Below are 15,019 nucleotides of genomic sequence, written 5' to 3'. Positions count from 1 at the left end.
TCTGACAGGTTGGGGCCTTTCAGGGTGGAGGCTTTCTGGTTTTATATAGTAGCTGCCTGAAAAATGCTCACAAATGTGGATTAATTTAGGAGGAGAAACAGGCTATGGATGAGGTGAGCTAGTGTGTATGCTCACAAAGTATGTCAGGGTTATCAATACCCAGTAACCTGTTTTGATCCATAAATGATATTTAAGGGGTGGATTTCATTCTAACAATGTACACTTTGTATCAAACAGGGGAGCTGTTTCAGCAAAATACTTCCAAATTCAAATCCTCGCCTTTTTTTCACACCGTCTTTGCTGAGCAGTGTCTCTGACTCTTGCTTTGTAACTAGCCTTTTCTCTAGAGCACCAGAAACAAATGGAAAAATCCTAGAAATAAACTTTGGGAGAAAAACAGAAACAGTAACCATCAATTTCAGCAAGAAATTACCCAAATAACGAACTTTTTGAACTGGATAATTTCTCACAGTAGTGACAAACCACAGTAGCCAAACCACAGGAGACCCATGTCCCAGTCAACTGACAGAGTTAGGAAACACTGTCATTTTGGAAAACTCCTGGGCCAGCTCCATTCTTTGAGTAACACTACCGAGATCAGCAGTACTACAACAAAGATAGATTTGGCCCATATCCTTCCTGTCTCTTTCCTCTCATCACCTTTTTAATAGGAAACAAACAGGTTTTTTTAAAGCTTCAAACAAGTTCTGCAGAGGATAAAAAGTCATATAAGCAGTAAAAGCCCTGTATTTTTCCTGTATCTTTGCAAATGTTTAGACTTTTGTTTAACAATATGACCTGTCTCTTACTAAAGAGAATACCTCACGGACTCTGCTCATGCCATTGGCAGCCGAACATCTTATCTTTGTGCCAAACTAAGGAAATAATCCTCACCAAAAACTAACTGCTAGACGAAAAGTTGGGGGATGAGGTGTGTGAATGAGAGCCTGGTATATGTTTTAGCAACTAAACCACTGCGGCAGTTCATCAAACCCAGAACACCCTGACATAGGCCAGTCAGGCTCCCCACAAGGTGAGCACATGAGAAATATGCGCTCTAGCTCCTGCCCTTCCCGGTCCTTCTCCATCCCCTGTGTGGTGTGCCGTAGGAAGGATAGTGCACACACAGATGGCTTTCTGCCAGCCGGGGACTCCCTGACATGAGCAGAGTCACCCTGCCCACCCCGTAGCAGGGAAGTTGCATCAAATCTCCAGTTTCTTTTGCTCCATTAATGGCAGAAAGGGAGCTGAGCCAAGGTTAGAGAGGGCCGTCTTGTGACTGTGTGTTTGTCATACGTTTCCTTATTTCAAGTTTTCTTCAATGACTAATACCCTATTTAAGAGTTTCAAACAGAAGTAAACTATTCTAAGATGCAAACTGCTGGAGATAGTGAGAACCATTTAGAAGTATTTCATTTTACAGGGGCATAGGAAATAAAAAGGGGAAAAAACAACAAGTTATGTACTTCAACTTTCCAGAAAGAGGGAGCGGGGAGAATCTAAAGTATTTCAAGCCTAATTTTGTGAAAAAATATTCAGTGAGCTACAGCCAAGATAAATGTATATCCACATGCCTCTTTTGCTTTAACTAATTCACAGTATTAGAGAGCTCTGTAGTAACATTTCAGAAGTAATTGGTCCTCTGATGTAATTTTTGTGTATTTCAAACTGGCCAATACATCCAGCCAAGAGGGCTGTGCAAGGACAGAGGCTGGCAGTCACCACAGAGGAACCTGTCACTGTGTGAGCCTGACCTTGTACCTCAGGATGCTAAACACACACCATCAACAGGAGCTGCTAGCACTCAGCATTTCTGAAAATCAGACCCCTAATCCTTCCACTTTTAGCACTTCCTTAACCATTGGCAGGTAGCACAGCTAATTTAAATTCAGGTGGCAACTGCCCTAAACTAGTATTTATATATATTCACATAGGGAATCGGGAACTTCCTGGCTTACTCTGAAACCAGTATTTCATCTCAAATTTTGCGCTGACTTGATGGGGAGGTCACATGGCATCATATTTAGACATTACTTCACACTACATATGGGGTAACTTAGTTACTATGTATTTCTTTCTCTTCTAAACCCTAACGTGAAAGTTTTTAATGTCAAGCAGCATGAAGGCCAGAACAAACCAAAAGTCAACACAGCTCCCACAGTATGAGTTCAAGCACTACAGACATCCCATCTGTATTTCATGGTCCATGTTAATAACAATCAATAATACATTAAAGTTAGCCCTGAACAGTATAAAATGAGCACACTACAAAGAGTCCATTTCAGTTATGCCTCAGCCTTGTAGTCCACATGCAGAAACAAGATCTTCTGTCTTGCACCAGTAAATGAATCTCTGAGGTAAATATTTGCAGATAGATGGCTAATTAGCTATCTCTGTTCTTCAGGCTCAGTGAATAGTTAACTGCCTACGGGTATTTGCACCCCAAGCTACTATGTATAGTGATAAACATGGGAAAGCAACAAGAGGAAGCTGTCTGAAAAGAAAGGCCATATGGCACAGGGGTAAGCTGGATGCTTCTTTCCCTCAGTCTCCTAATATTAGGGGGAAATGAATTCTTCCATGAGGTAATTCAGAGCTGGAGCTTTTCCCTCTCAGCTGACTAAGCAAGAAGTGGCCTAGCCACTTGATGCAGACGCCTAACACAGGCAAAAAAATCACAGATTAGAAACTGACAGAGACAGAAAACAAGCAAGAGGAACTAACAGGCCATTTAACAGAACAAAAGTTACCTCTGGGTTTTCTAACATCAAACTAGAACTGATCTTGCAGAGGGTGTAAAAGAGTTCTTGCCAGTCAAGACCAGCTGAAGAACCATCAGGAATGTCAGAATGGTTTAAAGCCAGCTGAGCATGCAGGTGAAATTTAGTATTGACAAATAAATCCAAGAAAATATATGGTAAAAGGAATAATTTGAACCAATCAAACATTTCACTGGTGTCTAAGTTAAATGTAACTATTCTAGGACACTTGGCCATCAGTAAGAATGGGGGCATGGTAAGAGACATGCAATGAAAGGCAACATATTTCCAGCACAGAATGCAACAGGATTTGTTTAAAGCATATTACATTTTTGGATGCACCAGCCATGGGACAGTATGATCATACAGCTCCACTGAGAACATTTGTTCAGTTCTGAAATATCTGTATATCTCAAGAAAAAAATAGCAGATGTAGAAGGATATTCATAAAATAATCATAAAGATTATTCTGAAGATATAAAGATTATATAGAAAGATCATAAAGCAAGTAAGAACACATGATCTTTTTGTTCTATTATCAGATGAATAAACAAACAAAACTTAATAACTTAAACGAATGACAAAAATTTTTGAAAGCTGAGACATTTATATGCAGGTTAAATTAACCTGTGAAACTCCTTCTCACTGCATGTGATTGAGCCAAGAGTTCGGTTTATAAACTAATCTGATGTTTGTGTACATATAAGACTACCCAAAGACCACTTTTGGGGGAAAAAAAAAAAGAAAAAAAAAGATACCTGAGGACATACAGGAAGAAAAAGAATTTTCCTATGTGAGCAATGTTATTCCATATTTGCCCCAAAATGTTTTTTTTTGTTCTGCTCTGAGAAGCAATTGTTGCTAGCCAGTCTAAAGCAAAGAGATTAAATAAGGTGGACTAATAATATAATTTGCTGTGATATGACAAGAATTGCATACTTGGCCTACTCATTTGTTGTTGCCTCTAAAACAGCATTCTTGTCTCTCACAGACCGCCACTGCAAGAGATGCACTCAACTAACTTTGTTTACAATGCAGTATTTTTCACTAGGACAAGATGGAAAGGCATTTCATGATTAAGTGACTTGGAAACAGGTTCAAAGAAGAAGGAAATATTATTTATACCCAGACCAAATCCTGATAATTTCAGCCCTAAAAGCATCTGTAAGAAAACTATGAGTAACCAGGAGAAGGAAATTAGAACAGAAATGGAAATCCAACCTTTACTACAGCAAACACCAACATATATAGACTTTTGTACGGTATTACAGCAGGTGACAGTAGCAGCCTGGGGTATGTATGGACACACATAGTTTTAAATTCTGTTTATGCTCTTGGGAAGTGTACACTTTTATAAGTACACACACCTGTCTTTTTGCTTCCCCACACTGCACCCTCTATGGAAGAAAACCAGTCTCCAGCAACTGCTACTTCCTCCCTAACACTAGAGTTGGATAATATTTTTCTCTCTAAATTCTCATGAGCATGAACTTCAGACTGCATCTCTAACTTATTCTTCCCAGTAACAGACACTGTATTAAGCACATGTGCAGATAAATATAGGCAGACAGAAAGACAGATATTTTCTTGACAGATGTGAAGAAATTAAGTGGTATGCTTAATTACACTTCTATAAGGTCCATTTAGACTCCCAAACATATTGGGGGCCAACCTCTCCCTCACCTCTGCTCGATTAGAGACACATTTTCTTTTTCCCCAAGGCCATGCTCTGTTTCCTAGTCCAGATAGTATTGAGCTTACCTTCTAAATCTATTAGGACAAACTGCTAGAACTAAAGGAGACATTTGTTTAGTTCCTGTTGTGAGCATATGAGGCACAAAGCCTTTGTATCTGCAGAGCACAAAAGCTGAGCAAACTGGGATACAGGCTTGAACTCTGTAACACGGGATTTCAGAGTTCTCCTTTTATTGATTACCAGCTCAACTCTCTTCCTTATCATAAAAAATATTACATACATACAACTCTTCACAACCAGCATAGCTCTTGTCCTTTGTATCCCCCAAAATGCTTTAGGTAAACCTTATCATCTGTTTGAATCTTCTGAGGTAGCTGAGGCCACAGAATTTTAGCTGCTTAGTGGAGAACTCATAAAGAAAAGACACATCCTAGAAAGACTTCGGGATCCAGGTCTTATGTGTAATATGTTGAGTTATAGATAATCTCACAAACTTATTTTTTGTTTTTCAAGAAATTAAAAAAAAAAATTCAAAGTGTCTAACTGAGAAAGGATTTGCTCTTTATCAAAAATATACATCAGGAGTCCTAATGACTAGTTCTGAAGATTTTCATCCCTGAAGTTCTATAGGCCACAGAAATTCAAGTATCATGAAGATACTGGTGAAGCCTGACATGCTAAAAGAAATACCAGTGGGTATAGGAACCGAGAGACAGAGCACATTGACAGCATATCCAATTCATCATCGCCTATCAGGCTACTTTAGCAAGTCAAAAACTGGCAAAGGATATCCACAACTTAGGTACAACACTTATTTCTGTGATACATGTGCAACAGGGTTGGTTCAAGGGGCCAATACAGTAGTGCTGTCAAATGTGCCCAATGACTCTAAGTCAGAAATTTGGTAAAATTAGTCTTAAACTACTTTTTGTGGCCCATGATCTTTGTCATCTGAGAGCTGACTTCAGAAGATCCTGCTCTGATATATCCCAGCAGGGTCCTGGCTTCCTCCTGGGTCAAATATTTTGAGTCACAGAAGTTCTTGGATAAATAAGAACATAAGGTTTTCGGAAACACTTGCAGTTTGGCCTCGTTTTTTCTACCAGCTTCATTCTTCCTAATTTCCAGTCATTCATTAGTTGCGTACATATCTGCAAATGCCAAAGGGTGTTTCCAAAATAGTAACATCTAGATACTAAAAGCTGTCTCATTTCAGTAGCAAAGCAAGCCTTTTTCCATGCTTTCATCACTAGCAAACACAATGAGCAAGAATACCAAGATCCTCCTTAGACTTTGTTTCATCATTCTAGCTGTAAAGATATCAAGCTTCTGGTCATTCACAAAGTGTTTATTCAGTCAGAAAACTTAGGTATTTTTTACCCAATCTATTTCCCAGAGAGCAAATTTTTGTCTAGGTTACATAGAAAATAAGAACTTTGTTGTTTGCGTGGTATGAAGCTATATCAGGGGAAGTTCAGATTGGACATTAGGAAAAAGTTCTTCACTGAGAGGGTGGTCAGTCACTGGAACAGGCTCACCAGGGAAGTGGTCACAGCCCCAAGCCTGTCAGAGTTCAAGCTGTGTCTGGACAACACTCTTAGTCATAAGGTTTAATTTTAGGTAGTCCTACAAGGAGCAGGGAGTTGAACTTGATGATACTTATGAGTCCCTTCCAACTCTAGATATTCTGATTCTGTAATTTTATGAATAAGAAGAAATGCCCTTCCTTCTCTTTTGCCAGTAGAACCTAAAGTTTTAAATTTAGCATAAGGATAACATCAGTCATACCTGGTGTGATATGTGAGTCAGTTGCAAATTTTCAGGATTTCTCATGGTAAACATATTCCCTCTTAATAAAGCAGCTTGAAGACAATTGACCTCCTCCACTCCCCCAGCCAAGGACTGCTGTAGGCCCAATCTCAAGTTTAAGATATCAATGGAAAAATTCCACACATGTCAAATACCTTTAGAATTAGATGATACAGACCATTAGAAGTGTCTGCTAAAGTTCTGCTAGGAAGAGTTTCCACTGTAAGCCTTTGTTTTAAACAGGGTCATCACAACAGGATGGACCTTGAACTTTTTCTGAGTAAGGGTAACCTATTTTTCTATAAAAAGTTTGGGCACAAACTATCCCTGAACAGCAGATTCTGTGCTGTCCTTATGGGGAGAGGTGGCTCTATGGTTCTTTTCTCCAGGAACAGTGCAAGGAAGTGGCATATGTTCTTCTTTTTTGGGAGACTTTACAAGGGAGAACAAAAGATTACAAACAAACACTCTTCTTTGGATAGACTCCTGAATACTGTCCCTGTATGCTAGGTTGCCTACATACAATCTGGCAATAAACCAATAGTTATATACTCATGTGTTTTAGACATATAAATCATGTTAATAACGTGGTTTGATTAACACTCTAGGACAGTTCTAAACAGAAAAAAAAAAAAAAAGATATTTTTTGTTAAGCAACACACATAGTCAAATACCTACTCTTGGAATATGATTGGTATATTACCATTCATGGTTCCCATTAGCAATATGTAGTTTTCTACTCATGCATATAAGCAACGAGTACTGCTCATACTCTTCATATATGACAAAACCATTCTTTCCTGGTTTTCTCACTGCTACTGCAGTAGGATGCCCCAGGCATGGGAATCTACACACTTCATTCAAGGACTACCTTTGCTCAATTTTTTGTTCTCGTCAATGGCCCCTGCCTTTAAAAGGTAAAGATTATCTTAATGCCTTCCCTCCCACAGGGAGAGTAGCACATACAGTTTCCCCCAAGGCTATAGTGCACAATACTCTGTGTATCTGTCTGCTGCAGAACTGCAGGGCTGGCACCTTCTGCTGCAGACCAAGGGGGTCATTTCCATGACATCCTCCTTCATGACTGTCCACAAAGCGAAGGTCCTGGGCTTCTTAGCAAAGCTTCACTTTCTTTGTATATCAGCACAAGAATGTACGATTATCATTCTGCACTATCTGCCTGTGTTAAGTACACCAGCCTAACAGATGGACCATCAGGAACAAAAAATATTATAAGCTATGACTTGTAATTTATGTTTTATTAACATAAAAACCCTACCCACATTTAATGTAATTACTACCTATTTCCTGTTGTACTGCATTGTATTTTGCTCACAAATATACACATGGAAGTTTATCCCATAAAATATGTCTCCTGCTTTGTGCCCAATTCTGTTAAAATCAACAGAATCAGTACTACTCAGCATTTCACTAGCCTTCCTTACAAAATCTGATTGGAGCATTGCTCCAGCGATATTCAAAAGGAAAAAAAAAAAAAAAAAAGAAATGCAGAAAATTAATTTGTCTCTCTAGCAAGACAGACACATATAGAGCCAATATAGTCTTGAGAGCTGAGTATCAAACAGCCCAAAACTCAGCTCTGCACTTAGGTCTTTAAGGTTTTATTCCCATCAACCCTAACAGTACACCACCCTCCTACAGTTCCCAGTTTGTCTGGTTGGACTGACAAATGCATAGACCAGGGGAAAGTTTCTCCCAAATCATTTGTCAAAAGCAACAGCAAAGCTGAAGTACCCATACGCATGTCAAAATATAACTTCCCCATTATGTCTCAGTCTTATTTTTTTTCTTTTTATGCTCATTCTTAAGTACGTGGAAGAGATGGTGGAGAAGAAAATTCCCACCTGGGAGTCTGGTAAACTGTAATTACAAATTTTAGAGAAGACACCTGTAGTACGTTGTGTAAGATCGGCTAAAATCTCCTAAGGGTAACAAGAAAATCTATGTTGCAAGGCTAGGAGGGAGTGGCTGCTAAATCCATCGCTGCAATCTGTTTATGCACATATACACATGCACTTGCATTGACATAATACTCTCACATACACTATACACTGCATCTCTACTTTGAATCTCAGTCAGAAATAATTACATATTTCTCTTAATGTCAGAATGAAAGAACTCCAGGCACAAAAACCAGCTGTTATACAGCCATTTTGCACGTTGAGCATACTGAATAAATGAAGCTCATTCTCTTTATGCTGCTTTTGCTCTCCTTGCTCTCTCTTCCTGCTCTGCAAGAGCTGGTTGGTGCACCACTGGGCAGGCTGCGCATTGCCCATCATGTCCAAATAGTCTGGTACAGACTCCTTTCAAAGGGCAGCCTTATACATGCTCACCCAGGATGGAAGGCAGACTGGGATCCTGAGCACCATTTCAATGGAAGAACATGGGGATTCTCTAAACCAGGATTTGAGAGTACCTTCTGCTTTAGCAGTATACCATCAGCTGAATACAATGCATGTTATTTTTTGCAAGGACCATTATGTAGGACTATCTGAGAGCCAGATAACATCTGAATATCAAATTAAATATACATGATATGTAATGTGAAAATTATTTCTCTACTATTATATTTTAAATTTAAATTTAAAAAATAGGCTTGAAAATAGTGTTCTGCTAGTCCACAATAGTTTGTAGGGATTTTTTTTAATAAATGTACTTGTCTATAGGGTATAAGTACATACAGTAGGCATATGTTATGTATAACTATGTATAGCTGTCTGCACAATGTCTCCTTTGAACACTCGTTTCTCTTTATACATGCAAGTACAACAGCATAATCTGAATTACAGTAACTAAAACTTCCAGTGGGAACTAAATTTCATAAAACATTTAAAACCTTAAATGAACATAAACCTGAAAGTACTATAAAATTGAAATATCCTCTATCATGAGGCTTATGTTTAGCAACAAATTAGAATAACTTTTGTTTATCGCTGAGACAGCTTTCTTCACCAAAACAAACAAGAAGAATAAGATTAAGCAAAACATCTCTTGGCTCCTCAGATGTGCAGGCATATTCCAATTTCCTTTCCACAATGATTTTTATGCAAATCAACGCTGCACAATCTCCTGACCTCTTTTACCATCATACTGGGACAATGACAGTTCAATAATTGGACTGGCACATATCTAGGATATTTGATTTTAAATTAAAAAGTTAGTGCAGGACGATTGAAATGAAAAGAATGTGACTTTCTGTTAATTCCGAACTGATCAAGTATCAACATTTCATGCCAAACAGACTAAAGCAAACAAAGTGACTGAGGTTGTTAGTCCATTCGTCCCTGTACACATATACTTCACACCCCCCACCTCAGTTGTTAATTCCTAACAACGATGCTTTCATCCAGAACAAGGATAATGAGAAAAACCCAAGCAGTGTTCCTTGGGGAACTGTTATACTAAAAGTTACCTAAGGACTAAATCCCACTTGTGCCTCCTGCACGTGATAAAGATGGGCAAAGCATTCAATATCCCTCTGATTTAAAATCCAAATATGCAAACAGCATTACGGAATCCAGACAGACTATTCTGCTTGGTTGATGACAGATGCAGAAAAAAAGCTAGTCTAATTAAGCTTTTGACTTTGAACCAGCAGAGAAGTGGACACCTCACTTTAAAAAAGCATGCATGACCCCAGCTGAAGAGCAGGTGCTGCACGGTATTTGCATTTCCTGCAGAGGATGCTAGCTAGCAGGACCAAGCAGCTGACCGTGAAAATTCTTGGCCCTAAGTGACCCAAGGACAGACTATAAATCCATCCTATAAAATATAGTAAAAGCCCCATTTGTTCTTCCACCCTTTCACTATGTGATGTTATACATTTGTGATTATCTCATTTTATTGGGCTCTTTAGAAAGCTGTTTATGATCATTTGTGGACAAAACAAAGGCTCATTGTAAACTCTTTTTTAAAAAAGTTGGAAGGCCAATATGAAACAAAGGGTACCACTTTCATGACTGCTACATGCAAGCTATGCTTGTGTGTGTAATATTACAACGCATTTCAGCAAAGGGATAGAGTCCTAGCTAATTACAAAGCTAACATATAATAGTATTGCATTAGCAGCCCAAGAAATTCCTATTGAATTGCATACATCTGAAAACAGACAGACGTGCTTGTGTTGAAACTTAATTATCTTGGCAAAAACTATGAGTGCCAGATTCTCAGAAGACATAAATACAAAGCTCTGCTTTACACTCCTGAGGATCTAATTCTTTGTTTATTCAGATAACCTCCATCAGATAAAACCTACCATTTGAATTGACTAATTTGCCTTATTATTTATGGTATCTAAAGCTAAGTAATACAATTACTACTTGGTTTGTGAGTAGGAAAAAGAATACTGCTGATACACAAATATAATGTCTGAAAGAGACAATCAGCATGCTCTGCCAGGTTAAAAATGTTAATGCTGTCACATTCCACCCTAAGCAAAGAAGACTAGCCTTCTTCAAGGACAGTTCTGACTGAAATTCTTTTTTATGGGTTCAAAGTAAAACATTATGGTAAAAAAATGAATACAGCTTTGTTTGTTTCTTCAGTCATCGTTAGCAATAGACATAAGGGTATTCTGGTTTTGAGCCCATATGGAAAGATCATCAACACTTTCTGCTTCTGGGTCTTTTGCCAAAATACCATATCCCACATGCCTTTTACCTTAAAACATAAAAGAAAAGGTGTTGTTCTGGTCAAATAAAGAAATAATTTTTACTAGCATACGTCTAATGTTAAAGCTGCCTAAATCCTGCCAAAGACATTAAAACACCATCTGCAAAACAGATTTTCATTAAATTGATCAGTTTAAAGTTAAGCATCTAGGCAGATGATGCTTTTGAGCTAACCTTTAACCTTTAACCTTCTTAAACTGAAATCAGGTCACTCCTTTTGGGTAATATCTTCGCTGTTTGAGAACACAAGCGGGAAAGTGATCTATCCAAATTCAACTGATGATCAGAGCATTAATAGTGTTATGAATCAATATTTTGTCAATAAAGGGAAAATCAAAGCAGTTTTCCCATAGCTGAATACTAGTCTGCTAACTGCTGCTTGTCACTTCCCCTGAGCTCCTAAATAGCTGCATACATGATGTAAACTGCAGTAAATATCCAATATAAAAGTTATGTCTATTAAAGCTATTATCAGCTAATCAAATAATACTTTTGATAGACTAACTTCAAATATTTATTTGTGATTAGAAATTGATCATATCATTCAGTTGCTTGGCTAACTAAAACTTCTTTTCAGCCATTCCAGTCTACTTTGCAAAAAGGCTATCCTATTTCTGTGTTTATTAGAAGTATTTGGAAACTATTTTATAAGCACAGGATATGATATATGCGGTTCCCTGAATCAAAAGCTATTTGACTGAGCTACAAAATGGCTTCCTTAAAAGCAGTTCCAGCTATACGTACTTTATATCCACAGAGACAGATCACTGTCCTGCCTCAGCTTCCCAAATCTGCAGAAGTTGAACACTTCCTCCTGCAGAATGGAAATGCACTCTGTTGCTATAGAGGCTTTCTCTGTTTACTTGTGGAGTCATTGAATGCTTCTTGATGGATGCTGCGAAGGACTTGCAACTCTTTTGTGGTTTCATTTGCTAATATCGAGCTCCACAATTCCAAATGTAAGTCTTTGGGAAATTCATTTAGGCCAAGCTGAGTTCACTCAAGGTAAGGCCGTCGTTGTCCTGGTTCCTAGCAGCTGCATTACCAACACCGTTTGAATACGGCACTTCTGTAAGGAGCAATCAAGCCATTTCTTTTTTAACTAACTTAGAAAACAGCTAAAGGTTTCACTTTGCCACATTTAGAATCTAATTCTAAAAGTGACATTTCAGTACTGCCTAAAATTATTCAGCTTCAGAAGAGAAGTTCTGATGTTCATGGTCGCTTTAAAAGCTACAGTTATGAAAAGACATCCTTTTATTCCATCAATAGTTGAGCACAGGAAGAGAAATCAAGCTGTTATGGCAACATTTATAAAAAGAAAATTCATAAAACAATAACATTTAAAAAAATATAAACGACTAAAGAAAAAGCTTCGAGGTACTTGACAAAGCAAAGGAACAAAGTCACAGATTCTTTTTCCGTGCTTTCAGATGGTTTTAGTATTAAAGTTTTTATTGCCAAACCATATTCACAGCACCTTCATTTTAAAAGAGTTAGAGGAGCTGCTTGAATATAAACACAATTCATGAATATTCGATATCGCTCCCAAGGCATATATCTATTATTCATACAAATTAATGTTCTTTTTTTCCTTAGGTGCTCTACAAGTTTATCTGATGTATCAAGAGAAAAAAAAGTTTACAACTCTCTTGGTGTCAACAGTTTTACCAGGACCTGACAAAACTATCAAATCTGCTAGCAGATAACTTTACTGACTTTCAAAATCTCATTTATTTCCACCTTGAGGTCTTAATGTACACCCACAATTAAAAGTAAAGTTTTCTGGGTGATGTGCAGAGACATTACATTCTGTTATAAAGCACACAAATCTATAAAATTCTAGTTATTTGGTACACATTGTAGTAGTCCCAACCCCAAATCTTAAAAAAATAACAATTAATACCCCAATTGATATTTTAAATAAGTAATTCCTTTCCTTCAAATTAACCTTAAAATGAGATTATATAAAAATTGTGTCTGCACACATACGTGATATCAGCTTTCTGACAGTTGCTACGCTTAGTGAGGTTCAGATTTCCAAGCTTTTCTAAGAAGCCATGAGGGACAGAAATTTTTTAAAAAGCTGAGATTCTCACTAGCATCCTATCAACAAGTCTTTAAAAATATGTGTATTAGGAGACTTGCAACGCTGTGGTTACCAGCAGTACACTTCCAATTATCCTTCTGTAGCACATGAAGCTTAGAGGGTCTCTAAGAGCTTATGCTTTCCTTCTCCACTGGGATGTCTTTCACCCTAACTGATTCAGAGACTGAACTTAAATGGTTAGCAACAGTCGTTTGCCATGTATGATAGTTGCATCACATAGGCGCTACTTGAATTGCTCGATCTAACCAGGATCTGGCAAAGAGGCACATTCAGAGGCAGGACATTTTCAGTGATGAGGGGTAAGAGCTGAGACTCTCTGCCTTAGTATGTTAAATCAAATATTTTTTAGGACATGCTGCAAACCCAAAAATATTTGACAAAGATTTCTCTAGGGATCAGGTTCAGTGAGTGAAGAGACAGTGCTGTTTTGAGTAGGTAGTTTCTACCTTGCAACTCCATAGCTATGCCCATAGCTTTACTTAAAAGACAACAACTGGTATATTATTTTCCACAGTCTCCAAAGCTTTGGCAGTGAAGCCACTTGAGAAAAGCCATCTCCCATTCTGTCATTCCTATCTGTGACACGATTTGCAGCAGCATCTCTCCAACTGGTGGCATTATAAAACAGAGCGTTGAAATAATCCAGGTTAACACTCAAAAAAAGAGATGGGATCAAACTATTCTTAACTTAGATCATTTAAGACCTGATCTTGTGTTACTGCCATTTTTGTCCACAGCAGATCCATCAAGGTTACAACTATCAGGCTATAAAATGAAAATCTGTACTGCCTATACACCCTGTGCTAGCTCAGGACAACCATTTGAACAGGGTTGAACACCAGAAAAATGTTATTTCTTGCTTAAACTAGAGGTCTGCTGAGGCTTTTCTGTATTTGTTCTGTGCGTACACATTTTCAACATGATTAGAAAACCAGCATAGTTGCTGTAATCAGCAGATGACTCCTGATAGTTTAGTTATCACAGATTTCTAGTATAAATCAATAGATAACACTTGCAAAATGGATTTTCTAATCATATTTAGAGCTTGTTACAGTGACTAATGGTTTGCAATATTTCCTGAATTTTTATATCCCCTAGACAAAAGAAGTTTTTAATAAGTTACAAAGTTATTCATCTTGGAAATGAATGTGTTATATTTTGTACATGAACCAAGACAATCAAGCCAATCCAGTAAACACACTGCAGAAAATAAGTTACCCCATAATTAGGGTTTGGAAAAAGTCATGACAAGTTGTGTAATAAATGGTATTCATCACTCCCACATATTCATTATATCCACATAGTTTTTTCCAGTAAAGACAAAAATATAGTTGCCATTCTACTAACATATTTATCTACACCACACCCTTTCATGTTTGTGAAAAATCATTACCGGCTTGGAAAAGAAGGGCAGACAAAAGGATGACAGTGCTTACTTTTGAATATCCTTGGTAATAGTGTGGCATATTGCATGTGCTTACTGAAAATACCAATGTAAACCAGTTTGGCTATGATAGATTATGACTGCAAACAAATACATACACCAGAAAGTTATCTCCTTCCCTATGCACAGTATGGAAAAATCATCATTTTCCATAAGCTCCATCAAGCTTCTGAGCAAAATGTAACGGATAAAGTCTGAAAAGATTATAAGAGGTGTAAAAAGCCCTCTAGTAATTTCTTATGAGAGAACTTTTTTAAAAAAAAGTATGTTCCCCGTGTTCACGCAAAGTGCATCCTAAACGGGCCCTCAGGTGAATCAACACAACTCCTGGGGAACACTCCTCCCTGACTACCCTGCATGGTTTTTGTTCGATTATGTGCACATTCAATAAATATTTACTCTGCTGATTAATCACAGTCTTGCTTGATTAGCACTGAAACGGTTAATTGCCTAGTCTACTTGGTGGCGACAGAAATTGCTGTCACTGACTTACCTTGTACAGTTTCA

The 15,019-nt window shown here is 37.8% G+C and overlaps 1 protein-coding gene across 1 annotated transcript in view; it reads right to left on the bottom strand.

Annotated features, from left to right (window-relative positions):
• The window catches only part of ZFHX4 (zinc finger homeobox 4), a 149,655-nt gene that overhangs the window by 106,679 nt on the left and 27,957 nt on the right, over positions 1 to 15,019 (bottom strand). The window contains exon 3 of the mRNA XM_086740945.1: positions 15,006 to 15,019. This exon is cut by the window's right edge and continues 489 nt beyond it. Coding sequence (XP_086597071.1) covers positions 15,006 to 15,019 — 14 coding nt within the window. The remainder of the gene's footprint in view (positions 1 to 15,005) is intronic.

The sequence above is a fragment of the Chlamydotis macqueenii genome, chromosome 2 (genome assembly GCF_036417535.1).
Source record: "Chlamydotis macqueenii isolate bChlMac1 chromosome 2, bChlMac1.mat, whole genome shotgun sequence".
Classification (NCBI taxonomy): Eukaryota; Metazoa; Chordata; class Aves; order Otidiformes; family Otididae; genus Chlamydotis; species Chlamydotis macqueenii.
The sequence above is the reverse complement of the archived record's forward strand: the minus strand, read 5'-3'. Positions and strand labels throughout refer to the sequence as shown.